Source organism: Cygnus olor, chromosome 3 (genome assembly GCF_009769625.2).
Source record: "Cygnus olor isolate bCygOlo1 chromosome 3, bCygOlo1.pri.v2, whole genome shotgun sequence".
Taxonomy (NCBI): domain Eukaryota; kingdom Metazoa; phylum Chordata; class Aves; order Anseriformes; family Anatidae; genus Cygnus; species Cygnus olor.
The window spans coordinates 87,730,057-87,744,156 of record NC_049171.1 but is presented as its reverse complement, the minus strand read 5'-3'; the positions used below and the strand labels follow the sequence as shown (position 1 = coordinate 87,744,156).

The 14,100-nt window shown below is 45.7% G+C and overlaps 1 protein-coding gene across 1 annotated transcript in view; it reads right to left on the bottom strand.

The window, feature by feature from the left end:
- The window catches only part of LTBP1 (latent transforming growth factor beta binding protein 1), a 202,148-nt gene extending 188,547 nt beyond the window's left edge, over window positions 1-13,601 (bottom strand). Inside the window, 2 exon segments of the mRNA XM_040551251.1 lie at window positions 12,494-12,564; window positions 12,800-13,601. Of these exon segments, the coding sequence (XP_040407185.1) occupies window positions 12,494-12,564; window positions 12,800-13,245 (517 nt within the window). The 5' untranslated portion in view covers window positions 13,246-13,601.
- Window positions 13,602-14,100: the final 499 nt, after the last annotated feature.

Sequence of the window (14,100 nt, the reverse complement as noted above, 5' to 3'; positions counted from 1 at the left end):
CAAATGATGTGATCAGTGACAGCAGGTTGGAAAAGTGACCCATTAGTTCTTCACAACAATCAACCCTTTGATCAAAGTTCTTCATGAACATTGTATAACGGAAGATCACAAAATCAAGAAGAGGATCACATTTTTAGGAAAGAATTAAAATGAACATTTAATTGATACAATACAGCAGTTTATTTTTAAAAACATTCAAGACAGCTGTAATGTGCCAAATGCATGACCTAATTATTTTGTTTGAAGACAACAATAATGGCACATCCAACTCAAAACACCATTATTTTCCATAAAGCTAAGCTTCCAAAAGCTGGCGTATGGAAGAATTAAGCTGAAAACTGAAAAATGGGCTGATACGCCCCCGTTAAAAAGTAATAGGCTTAGTGCTGTGGTCACAACTACAAATTCAAAACTGAAGCTTGGCAAGATGCAAGCAATGAGACTGGCCTTACTGAGTCAGATCAAAGATGCACTTCATCTCTCTCCCCCATGGTTAAGGTGGCTACTTAAGGACGTGTATAAGAACTGGATGAGAAGCAGCAAAAGCTTCTACCATTACAGCCTTCGATGAGAGGCTCAGCAATTTCTGAGCAAGAGCACTGTTTTTGTGTTTAACAGCCCTCAACAGAATTTTCTGCCAGGAATTCACTGATCTGCTTTTTGAACCTGTTAGTTTCAGCAGCCAAAACTTCTTGTGCCAAGGAAGTTGGCCACTTCAGAAGGCTGGGCACAGGCGACATAACTAACCTCACCTCACCTCCCATAGGCGTAACTTGGTGAAGGAACAGAGGGCTTCTTTGGGTTGTTTTTTTTTTCATTTTTTTTTTTCCTCGGGAGTTTTAAGGCCATGCCATTTGTACCTACTAAAAATAAAGGAAGTTTGACCCATACACAGCAGAATTAATAAATGCCTGCTTGTTAACATTCTTGCTTTTTCTTCTCCCAGCGCAGCAAGCCCCACCTGCCTGCCATGGTATGGTCATGGACAACAGACTTCTCGTTGTGTGGTTACATCGCAGCAACTGCTGCACCACGGGAGCACACCCATGGATCAGCAAGCGACTCTCCACAGTGTAGTTATGGAGTTTTGCCTTCTTTTTCATCTGGAAACAGCACTAACCAACGGTTCCTGGCAAAAACATCAGCAAAGGTAATAGTGCAACAGTACAACGATTACTTTAAGTTACCCCAATGGGGCTTCTAGAAGAGACTTGCGTAGGGATCTTTTCCGATAAACAGAAAATGATCCAGAGCAATTTCAGAAGAGTAGCACACGTCCAACATCGCATATACTCTTGTGCATGTAACACCTTTTAGATATGTATCAAGGACTTTTTTATTTTTTTAGGGGAAATCATACCTGCAGAGACACCCTGTTCTAAATCCCTTCATAACGTGACTGAGTCACGCACACAGCAATCGACAGTGACTAACAGGCTGCTGTTGTTTAACCAGCCCGTTTCATATTGCTCAGCTCTCTCTCAGAGTTGCACTATACTCATCCTGCTCCCCCATGGATGGTTTTATTATAAGCTATGATTGTTCTCTGAACAAAGCTTTTATCCATCATTGCATTTCATTATCTTTGATACACCGTTGCATTTCATTTGTTCTCAGAGTTTCTACAACAGCAAAACTTGAGTTAGAGATGTGAAGTCCCAGAGGCCATTTAGGAATTGCCCATCCCTGTGTCTTGACCATCCCTGATGGGGCCAAAGCTCTTCCAGCTCTTCCTCAATACAAAGAGTGCTATGCAAATACAAACCAAGTCTAAGTTGTGAGCTGTATTGAGTTTATCAGGTAGCAAGCTGTTTGAGTCAGTAAGGATGCAGATGAACTGTGAAAAACTGCAGAAAGACTTTACACCTCAAGCAATTAGGTGGTAAAATTGCAGATAACATTCAGTGTAGATAAATGTGAACACACTGGGGAAAAGCAATCCTAACTTCACGCTAAATTGCTGATCTTCAAGCAGACCACTACCACTCTCAAATGAACTGTTGTCAGTAGCTCCATAAAAACATCAGCTCATTGCTCAGACACAATGAAAAAAACCACAAGTATTAAGAACTGCTGGATAAGGAGTCAGGAGTAACAACGCAGAACAGCACTGTAACGCCCCTTTGTACACACGCACCCATAGCTCCCCCTACCTGGGCAGCTGCATACCATCCTGGTGCTTTCATCTTGAAAAGGATTTCCTGGCAGGAGAATCCAGGAAAGGTTGTTGGAAGGGCAACTGGGATGATCAAAGGTGGGAAACAGCTTTTTTGTGTGAGCCATGCCAAGGTTCCCCAGAGCTCTTCAGTACAGAAAACAAAGTATGGCAAAATGCTGCAAACTCTTAAGTAACAGAAAAAAAAAGTGAACATAACTCTTCTGTCTTGACAGCACCACGCAGACACAGCTAGCGACAGGTTCAATGTGGCACACGCGGCAGAGAGGGGGGCGATTAACCCCGGGTACTAGGATCACTTTGAAGTTCCTGAATCACCAGACGCTGGAAGCATTTTTCTGTAAAATTATCCCAAAACGCTCATCCCTTTGTGCATTTCTCCCTAATGACCTACTGCTTGCTGCCATCACAGATAGCATACTGGGCTATAGGGGCACCTATCAGGCCTGGTATGGCTGTATTTATGACATTCTCTGAGAAAAACAAGCATAAAACAACAACGCTACCCTGAGGCTTCAAGTTTAGAAGACCTTTCCAACACATCTGCATGTAGTATTTTGTACCGATTTACACGTATGCACTTCTCAGGGCATGCATTCACATCATTTTGGTTAAAAAAAATATATAAATATTTGCAGGACCAAGACCTAAAATGTAAGGTTTGTAACAGCTTGAAAATACATTGTCATGGAATGTACTAAAACTTAATAAATTAAGCAAAATTTTGTATACTAAGTCAGTAAGTATAAAAACTTCAACATGTTCTAATATTTTATCCAAATCTTTTTAATATCTTTCTAGATAATCAAAACAAAGGTACAAGTCCATTTGCCATGAAGAAACTTCTATATGGAATTCCTGACAATTCTCAGATTGAGATCATTAAGCCTTCCCATATAGATGCTCATCACTTGGATTTCACATTAATTTCGTCATCTTCTTCATTTGGAAGAATTAAAGAAGAATTTTGGAAGAATTAGTCATTGGAGAACTAAATTTAGAGAAAAGTACTTTCTAATGAGAAACTCGCAATAAACAAGTTAAATGGTCCCAAAAGCTTCTTGCAGATCTAACTTTTTGCCTCAGCTCCACCTTTAAGGATCTCCTTTATCAAGCAAGTACTGTTGGTTTGTACTTAAAACATTTGTCGTGATCATTCCTGAGTATCTGATAATTTCATACAATGTTTACACTACAACGAACAGTGCTGCACGTCTAGTGAGCCCATCCAGTAGATCCTTCCTTTCTGTTTGAACATAAATTTTAACGTATGGTTGTTGTTTTTCTCCCCTTCTTAACCACACATAGTTAAGCATCAATTTAAGCAGAAAGCACCAGCTTCCAACAGCTTAAATTGCTGCAAACACTGGTTCTGTATGTATCATGGTCCATGCCGCCCATGACATATTGCTAATCCTTTATGGTTACGTTCAACATAGGAATAGGCTGTTAAAGGCATAGCAAATACTGTCTCTTATTTCATTAATTCAAGATTACTATTCCTCAAGCACACAAGAAAACCAAACCTAAGTAGATCTTGGTTGAGTGAGCATCCTAAATAAAAATTCATGGTACAAAGGCACCTCCAACTCCTGCTGTGTTGAAAGACAGAGCGATGACCCCCCTACCGATACCAAAAGAAAGGCAGGGAAGGGCCCCTTCTCTCCTGAGAGGCTACGAGCTGGGGGTTCTGAATGGGAAGAGGCATTTTCCTGGCTCCCTCAGAGAAATCTGAATATGGTGCTGACATCCTGGAGAAGGGCAAAGTTTGTAATGGTTTCCTGTTCCCCCAGTCACCCTACTGATTAGCTCACCACATACTTCTAGGCTTTTATTCTGGATACCTCGTTGAGTCTTAAGTCTTTGTAAGTGTTGCAAAACTCAGGATTGAGGATGCAACACTGGAGACTAGAAACCCAAAAGCTAACTGAAGAAACATTTGGTGCTCACCACCTAGTGCTTTTCCAGGGATCTACTTCTGCATCTGAGTATCTCTCTTCAAACTTTTTTCAACATCTGAATTTTAGCTGGAATACATCTAACATGTCTACACAGTCATGGAAGACAGAGGAGAGAGGCACTTGTGACCAAGGGTGAGACAGTGTTGTGAGAGCACCCTGTGAAAAGCTGAAATTACTTAATGCCATTTCTACTGATTATTTAGCTTCAAAAAGCCTGCACGACCTCTACATGACTAATGTAGGAAACATTATGACCATCTGTGTCTTCCTACACAGGAACTCTGTTCTTATCATAACTACATGGTCTTAGAGAAATTCTTTCCCTAAATATACTTCAAATAAAAGCATGCATCACATAGGAATTTTTCACTGGTCCACTTCAAACATCTGAAGCATTCCTATATTGACATGGATGACTACATAAACATGAACTCCATGAAAGGAGGGAAACAAAAAAAATGCCTTTGGCATAAATAGTGCTTTTAAAAAATCAAGTTTCTCTCCTAGCACAATGACCACATAACATACTATTACTTTATATATCTTCATACAATTACCTTTAAATGCTACAATACATCAGAAATTTATGACAACTACACTCAAATACTGCTGGAGCTAGGCCTTTGAAAAAGGGCACATTTTATCAACCATAAGAACACATTCTGCTAGTTGGTACTCGGCATTTTCATTGTGTTTACTGGGGTTTATATAGTATAAATTAAGTTAGACTGCAAAATCTAGATCATTTTAAATATTTAATATTTTGAGATTGGAATTATACATATTCTGACAGTAGAAACAAAATTTAATTTCTCACATGCTATATACATCCTTCTTTAATTTCTACATCAACAACAGCAAACGATAATTCACTACAGAGTGGACTAAGCTAAGGAAAACAGAAGATTCACATGTTAGATGCTGTTCTTGCCTGCTGGAGTGGTTAATGCTCCAGTCTGCAATCCTTTTAATTGTTTTAACCTCTCTCTCATTACACTGTTTATTCAATTTGTTACAAAATACTTTGTAAGAAATACACTGGAATTTGAATGAACCAACAGAAACTCAATAAAGAAACAATTGAAAAATTTTAACTGGATGCAGGATTCAGACAACTCAAGTGTTACAGAAAAGAAATACCAGAAAAGACTATTAATCATAATGGAGTAATTAAGATGTTAAGAACAATAAAGTTTTTGTAAACCCAACCAATTCTCAATACAAGTTCACTGTGAAGTTGAGCTTCTTCAGAAATCCAGGTCTGAACTGCCACCTAGAAATAATAAAATAATTGACTTGGATTATGGAAAAAACAAGTCTTAATAAAGGACAAATCAATGCCCCTCTATCAGGGAGCAGCTCTCCAGAACCTTGGACTGATACAGAGATTACTGCCTGCTTTTCACAAAGAGAGCACAGCTGAGCAGAACTACTATTAGCTCTGTATTTAAACAAACATCTCAACTTGCTAACTCAAAATCCTTGTTCTCTTGTGTGCAGTGACAAACATGGAGAGATACTGGCTCTTTCTGTAGTCAACAGAGAGGATCTGTTTTCTGGGAGTCAGTTAAGCTACACAAGGGAGATACAGATGCTTTTAAAAGCAGAACAAAAAAACTAAGGCAGAAAAAAACAAACCCATGCCAGTATCAGTCCACATCAGTTACTGGACAGCCTCACCTGCCAACATGAACCAGCCACAGTCTGCTAACACTGGGCAGGGCAATATCTGAACAAGGAGTCAGCTGAGGGCCAGCTGCATCCTTCTCCACCAACCTCCTAACTCCTAGGGGATCTGCGCCTGCTTTGAGGCAGGATCAGTCTCTAAAATGCAGCACTTCACAGTGGAGCCTGCGAAGGGACTAGGGGTGCTGCACCCAACCTCTTCCCAAGACCTGATGGAGTGCAGAACCCTACAGCTTGCTGCATCCACTCTTTTCTGAAAGGCCAGGAGGCTTGTTGATCCCACAGGCTTCGCTGTGCTCCCACCTGCGTGGGAGAGGGGGGACACTGAGGAGAATGCACGCTGCTGCCAGGAAGAGCAGCCCTACGGTACAAGTGCCACTGTCTGGGAAATGGGACGAAAGAGACACAGGTGTTGAAGGCAGGAACAGTCCAGGCTGTACCATGCGAGGGTGAGGTGAGTACTATAAGGGTCACTTGGCTGCCAGCACTGATGCTGTCCCTGCTTCGAGCAGAGCCAGGAGAGCACTGCAGCATCGCTGCGTCCACCACAGCGCTCACCCAGAGCCCGCACAGCTTTCTGCATCACTTCCAAACTACAGACACACTGAAAGTAAACACAGCTGACAAATCTGAAGGGGGAAAGAGGGGAAAAAAGAAACATAACCAGTTTTCTGGGCTCCCTCTGATAATATCTTAACAGAGAAAGCGTTCAAGGCTTTTTGTCCACTGCAGATTTACCACAGCTGTACCGTATGTTCTGCTTCTTTGATAGCTGGCTGTAGCAGTTCGTGTCAACAAATCTGTTGTCTGCTCCAGTACGGCAGCACAAACCCTACAGAAATGTCTTTGAAGACTTTTTTCTGTGCATTTTTTGTTGTGGGTTTGGTTTCCTTTTAATCTACACACACATAGTACTTGTATAAAAAAAGATAGAAGCCATAATATCATCATAACCTCCTTTGCTCCCAGTAAAATAACACCTGGGTCACGAAGAAAACAGTAGGTGGGTTTCTCCTCCCACTCCTGCATGTGGCTGGGAGCCCCATGCCTGCGCCAGGCTTTAGCTTGCACCGGGATCCTCTCTTGAAGCAATTCCAATCAGTCACACTTGCTGAGGTTTTACTCACATTGTGGGGCCTTCTTAAGGCACAGGCACTATGTATATTTTAGATCCTGACAAAATATATTTGGAAAAAGAAATCTAAACAGCTACATCAAAAGAGTGAATGCTCCAAGAATGCACCTAATGGAATTCAGCCTCATAGCGGTGCTCACTCCATGAGAACAGACTACACCTACTTCAAAATAAATACTAAACCCAGAAACAGGTATACCATGGGCCTCAGGTCATCAAAAGCAAGGGTTCCAGCCTGTAGATCTGCTCCCATTAGTCCACGCTGGCATGTAGACAAAGTCAGCGATGGCAAGAATCTGGAACCTCCCTTTCTTTCCTCCTTCCCAAGGACAGTAAGTGACAATAAAGTGACATGGAACTGCCACAACGGGCTGACTCGCTACGCAAGCCAGGCTATTCCTCATATACGAGATCTAAAAGTTTTATTTAGATATTATAGTAGCAGCCATAGCACAGGCAAAAAAATAAGCTACTCGAGTAATGGCTTTCAGTTTTTCAATTTCAGGGTCTTTTAAAGCAACATCTAAGAACATAAGTGACTAATGCATAGGTGAGTCACATGAGGTCACAGACATTATGTCTCTTTAAAATTCAAACATTCAATTTTGACATAACTTTAGACATAACTTGAAGGAGATTGATACTGTTTTTACTGAGATGATGATCTCCAAATGTGAAGAAGAAACATTTGGGAAGAGTACGTTGTAGTTGGGCTTTGTATACACAATGTAAATAAACAGAACTTGGTAAAACTCTAAGCCACAACACTGATTAAGAACAAGCCTTGGGAACCATTTATGACCAGAAAACCTCCAAGAAACACAGCTGCAAGCATTTGAAGTACTCGCTGCTGTCATCAGAAGTACAGCTCTCCTGGATACCACCACTTCTCAGAGCTGAACTGAAGATAGAGGAGATTCTCAGCCACCAATATGAAAATACTGAGTGGCACGCAGTTTTACATCTAAACTGGGTGGGACCCACGTATGCTCCTAAGTTCCCAGGTGTGGATCAAAGCCCTAGGTCAGAACAAGACCTAAGCATGCAACCTTTCCCTCAGCTCCCCCAAGAAAAGACAGGAGCACAAGCTAGAAGCAGCCTCGTGCATACTGCAGCCAGGCCCCGCACAACTGGCCTCTGGAAGCAGCGGCTAAGCCGACGTGCCCTCGCCCTGAAGGAGAAATGGAGCTGTCGCTTGTGAACTCCATGACAGCCCGAAGCATAGCTCTGAAGGTTTAGGGACAGGACAGCTGAACAGCAATACACAGCAGAGGCCATGCAGATTTGGGAAGTGAACAAAGGGGACCTTCCTCAGAGCGAGTATTAGCACAGCTTTCTGGTCTCCTGCAGAAGGGAGACTCTATTGTTGTATATTTTCTTATTCCAAAAAATAAATCAAGTCTTGCTTATCTAGCACATTTATTTAACATTGTCAGGAAGCCTTTCAGAAGAATAGAGAATAAACAAAATAATCTTTTAATATTAAAGAGACAGCAGATTGTCTTATTTTCTGATGACCTTTCCACGGTGTCTGGGCACACAAGGAAAGGAAAGAACCCCACGGCCCCATTCAGAGAACCTAGCCCGGCTCCAGCTCCCAAATCCTCACCACACGCCCATCCATAGAATACATGCATGCCCACACACTACCCCCTCAGCTAACAAAGATGGGAGCCTTTTTCCTTTCTTAATTGACAAGGCTGATGCATGTGGATTCTGTATCTCTGCAGTTAGTCATTCCTCTCCCTATATGAGCTTCACACTGAACATAACCCTGCCAAGCCCACTTTCTCACCCATATGAGCCTTCCTTACTCTTCTGCACAGGAGCTCACACATTTCAGCATTCCTTTAACAACCAGCTCATTCCTTCCCACTAACATTCATTAATTTACACCATTATTTTAGCAGAAGTTAGAACTCCTCCAGGCAGTGCTATTTTTTAAACTATCCAGTTTACATTGCGAATGCTCACAAACATTTCACATTAATACTCCAGACAAAATATTACAGACCTCAGAAGGTGAGCTACAACAAGGGGCAGTCCTGTTAAAACTTCTTTGGAGATATCAGGTCCTGCATACAATAGACAATTTCTTTCTTGACTTCCCAACATGAAATACAATTCTTTGTAATCATTAAGAAAAAGACAAACAGAAGAGCATATTTTGTTGGAAGTAATATTAACCAATACAAATCTAGTAGCAAGTAAATAGACAAGAGGTTTGAATAGGATAAGCATGCAGTTGAGAGACAGGAACTCCTTATTTCCAGCTTAGGTCTTCCAGTTAGTTGTTATAACTTGTCTAAGGCCGCATTTAACCTATGGTTCAATTTTCATAAATGAAATAAATAATTTAAAACCCACGCTCTAGGTTTTACTTGCCTTACAGCCATGTTGGAGAGCTGATTAATGTCTGTATAATGCTCTAGTAATGCAACAAGTATTAACAAAACACAGCGTCTCCAGCCTTGGTGGTATCTTATTATTGCTCTTACACAGATCATAACCTCTGATAACTATGGCTGTAAGACAATCAGTCATAAACCCTTTCACGTGCCTAAAACCTTCCAAAGTGTTGAATGCCATGGTTGAATTTTTGCCGCCTTCATCTTTACCCAAAGGTGGATGTTCTGAACATTTCAAAAAGGTCTTCTTGGAAGGCTTGAAGTCATTTTCCCAGGGTAAAGCAATTCTGAATACTCTGAAGACTGAGCTATATGATTTCGTGTCTGTAGTTAAAATTACGCAGTTCTTCACAAGCAAAGTCACACCAAGTTTGAAAAAGTTCTCAGGATAAAGCTTTACAACGTAAAACTGAAATATTAAGCACAGAGTGGAGAAAATCTACATGCCTAGAATTGGGTAAGGTAGGCACTCTCACCAGGTTGCTAACAGGAACACAGAAGCTCACCTTCTGAGGACGGACCACAAGACTTCAACATGAGGACTGTCAACACAACAAGCAGTTCAGCTTTGAACTACAAGTTAGAAAAGGGACTTGAAAAGTCCACGTTTCTCCTCCATGCTGCCCTGTGACCCGCACAGAAATATCTCACATACCAGGACCAGGGAACACAACATGGCTGCCGCTACAAGCAGCCAGGCAGCCACCCGCCTGGGACAGGAGTCCCCAGGGAACAGCAGCCGCAACCCTAGCTCCATGCGTGAGGAAACAGATCCAGCAAACACCTCCGGAAAGAGGAAGGGAATTGGGAAGGTGAACAATGCCTAGGCTGCAAGACCATGCCTCTTCAGTCCGCCCCCTATTTCCGTGGGTTACAGGCAGGCTTACTGACACAGGTGCAGCAGACCAAAAACACGCAGTGCTTGCTGCAGCCTGGGATCACACCTGAGCTAATAAGCCTCCTGATCAGAGCTGGCTCTCAGCACTCTGGTGCTGGAAGCCTGATGCAGACAAATGGAGGCTGGCCCTGGAAAGAGCCAGTACAGGTCTGGGGTTTATTAGCTCAGGCTTTGCACCATGCAAAAGAATATAAGCTGGCCCTAGAGGCCAAATAGCTTATTAAAACGATACTGAGCCTGAGCTAATAAACCCTGACAGATCCAAACTGACTCCGCATGAAGTCAGCTCAGGTGTGCCTGCATTTGTGGCACAATTAATCCACAACTGGAACGATCCCCTTAAAAACTGACAGTTTGCTATCTGACTTGAAAAAAAATCACTTATTTTTACAGGAGACAAAGGGGTTAACATTTGTTTGGTTATAGGGTTTTTGTTCTCCTGAACAAAACATCAGGAGGTTCAAGAAAAAGAGGTGTCTGGCTTTTATGACTGGGAGACTAATCTTCCACAGCTAAATCAAGTCAATGCTATCTCATGGTTTTCCTAAGTTACAAAACAGACGACTTCAGGCCATTTAGTGCTTCCCTTGGCTGCCAAAATAGGGGTAAAACCAAGAAGATTCAAGCCAAGTGTGTTTTACCACTGCTGGGAGGCATCAGAGCAGGCAGCAAAAGTAATGCAAAGGAGGGCCCAATAGCAGAGACACAAAATGAGAAACAAAGGTCAAACAGAAAATCCCCCCAGCTTTCTTTTAACTCTTTATCTGCAGCCTTATTCCTCGAACTACTTTAATTCCTATAGTTACTGATGGATTTAAATGAGCTATCCCACAAAAATCCAATTGCCTTAGTCCTAATAAGGACTAAGAAATAATAAATAATATAAATAATAAATAATAAAGAAAGAAGACAGAAAGAACAGCTGGATGACAATGGGGGGAAAGTTGAAAACATGGAACTTAAATAAGAGAAAGCAAAGAAAACTACTTAACTTGTAAGCAAAGGTTTAAAAGGATGCATTGAAATTATCTAGAAAGAAAAGTTACTGGAAGACAGATTGATTCAAAGCCAAAGATGGAGATTTGTTTTTTGCTCAAGATAGCAAAAATAAAATTGATTGACAATAACATTGTAGTTTAAATAGCTTTTGACTTCTAATATCCCAAAGTTACATTGTTTTCTCCCACTTTTGTTAGTCTTTCATCCAATGTAGGTGTTCATTAAGCTCTGCAACTAGCCTCAAAGTAATGTCTCAAGCAATGTAAGCTGAAGGAAATAATTCTAGCACTTGTCAGGTGTGTTAAGCAAAAGAAAAAGAGAGGTAAATTTTGAGGACTACCTTAAATACGTATCTAGGTTGGTCATGGAAATTGTGAAGTTTTGTCTTTAACAGCCTACTGTAATAAAGCCCTCAGCAACAGCTCCATGCAGGTCAAAGGTACTTGACCTTTCTGAGGATTACAAATGTGATTGCTCCCTATTGTGAAAAATCCCACACAGAGACAAAAACCCCTGTAAAAGCCCCCAAACACAGTTTGCATCTTGAAAGCACTGAGCTCTCTCAGGAACAGAAGTTTGTCCTGCTGGACTACAGCAATGTGCCAAGACCTGCAGGATCTCGCTGACACCTAACGGGGCTTCCTGGAGAGGGATGCCATTCTTGCCTTCTCCAGCTCTTCCCATGGCAACATAACTCCAGTTTAGCCATTTGCAGTCAGCCCTGAACCCTGCCCAAATTAGCAGAGATCCTTCCTGTTTTGCATCAGAAAGTACAACCTGGTAATGACAGCACTAGCTACACAGGGCTATTTTATGGACACGTGTTGCATTTCTAAACATCCCAGTAACAGCACGCTCCCATACAGGAGCAAACCCATCTCCTTTGCCTTGTTCATCGCTTCAAAAACTACGTACAGCCTAGACATGGGATTACCAGACACTGCTGGCAACGGGACAGCGTGTGCACATGGCAATTCCCTGCTCCCCACCTTTGCTTCTCCAGCAGGTTACTTACCCTATTACGCCCCTGCTCAACAAAAATTCCTTCCAAAGCATCAGCTCGGGGCTTCCCCCCCCCCCCAAACACTACCTTCTGCCGAGCTCCTTCTCCTTTTGTGCCGAGGACAGACCTAAGAGGGATGCTGTCCATCCTCAGCAGACGGTTAGACAGCAGGGACTTAGGACCAGCACCCTGCGCGACGCCGAGGAAGAGCATCACAAACTACTCACGTTTGATGCACCTCTGGGAGCCCGTGGCCTTGCTCCAGCCGTGGCAGCACTGCCCCCCGCACACGTTCACCCTGCGGGGAGAGCACAGCGGGGAGAGGGTCCGCAGGGGCCCCCTCAGCCCCGGCCCCGCTCCGCAGCCCCAGGAGGGCGGCGGGGCGGGCGCTGGGCCGGGAGGGAAAGGGCGGGAAGGATTGAAAGCGCCGGGGCGAGCTCCTGAGGGACGGGGGTCGCTTAACGGGGCTGAGGGCGACGGGGAGCGCCGCCGTGCCCCGTCCCTCAGGGCGGCGGCGGTGGGGGGCGCCTTACCCCGGCAGCTGGTGCTTCTGGCGGAGCGGCAGGCCGGCACTGCTGCTGCTGCTGCTGTTCGCGTGGGGGCTCGGCGGAGCTTTGGGCCGCGGGCTGAAGCGGGCCGGCTTGGCGAAGGAGGCGGCGGGGTTGGGGGGGACGTGCGGTCCGGCGGGGCTCAGGCGGAGCGGGACGGGCGGCTTGCTCATCCGCCGGCTGCGCTCCAGGCTGCCGGTGCCGCCGCTGTACCGGGCGTTGAGCTGGACGTTAAACGTGCGCTGCTGCTGCTGTTGCTGCTGCCGGCCCCCCAGCAGGGCCGGGCGCTGGTGCCGGCTGCCCGAGGATCCCGCCTGGCCGGGGTGCAGCACGTAGGCGATCCTCCTCAGCCTGCCCTTCTCCGGAGCGCCGAGCGCCGGCGAGCAGAGCGCCCAGGCGCACAGGAGGAAGCCCCAGCCGAGCCGAGCCATTTTTTTTTTTTTTCCACGGGCGGTGAGCTCCGAGCCCCCCGCTGCGCGGATCCCCGCAGCCCAAGGGGGTGAGGGGAGGGGAAGGAGGGGGGGGAAAAAGAGCCGCCCTCCTGCCGCTGCCCCCAGCCCGCTGCCGGGGCTGCCCCCTCCCGCCCCCCGAGCCGCTGGCGGAGCTCAGCGCGCTGCCTGCCCCGCCGGGCACCGGAGCATCGCCGGGGGAGCGGAGGAGGAGGAGCAGGGGAAGGGTAGGGGGTGTTTTCTGGGGGGGGGGGGGGAGGGTCGCGGTGGCGAGCAGATGTCCGTGGGGCCAGGAGAGGGCTGTAAGAGCGAGCAAGGAGCGCTCTCAGAGCCGGCCCGGGCTGAAAAAACGCTTTTTAAGAGTTTCTGGGAGAGGGAGCGCTGCCGGAGGGGGAGGAGGGAGGGGACGGGACGGGACGGGACGGGAGGGGAGGGGAGGGGGCGCCGCAGCCCCGGCCCCGCGCAGCCAATGTGGGGCCGCCGTGACGTCAGGGCGGGGGCCGGCGCCAGGTAACGGGGCGGGGGGCGCCGCCCGTGCGGGCGCTACGCAGACGGCGTAGCGGGGCCGCCGTACCTGTTGCGTTGGCGCCGCGGCCGGGCTACGCCAGCGGCGGGGGGCCCCGAATGGCCGCCGGCGGCAGGTGGAGGCGAGGCCCCGAGCCCCCGTTTTGGGGTTTTCGCGCTCGGCTTCGCGGGTGGGAAGGCGTGAAAGTGCTGACAGGGGTTAAAGGCGAGCGCGTCCCGCAGCCCCTGCGAGGGGAGGTCTCGGCAGAGAGCCCGGCAGCAGCAGGAGGGAGCCTGCTCGCTTGGGGCTTTATGTTTGTAAAGTGGGACACG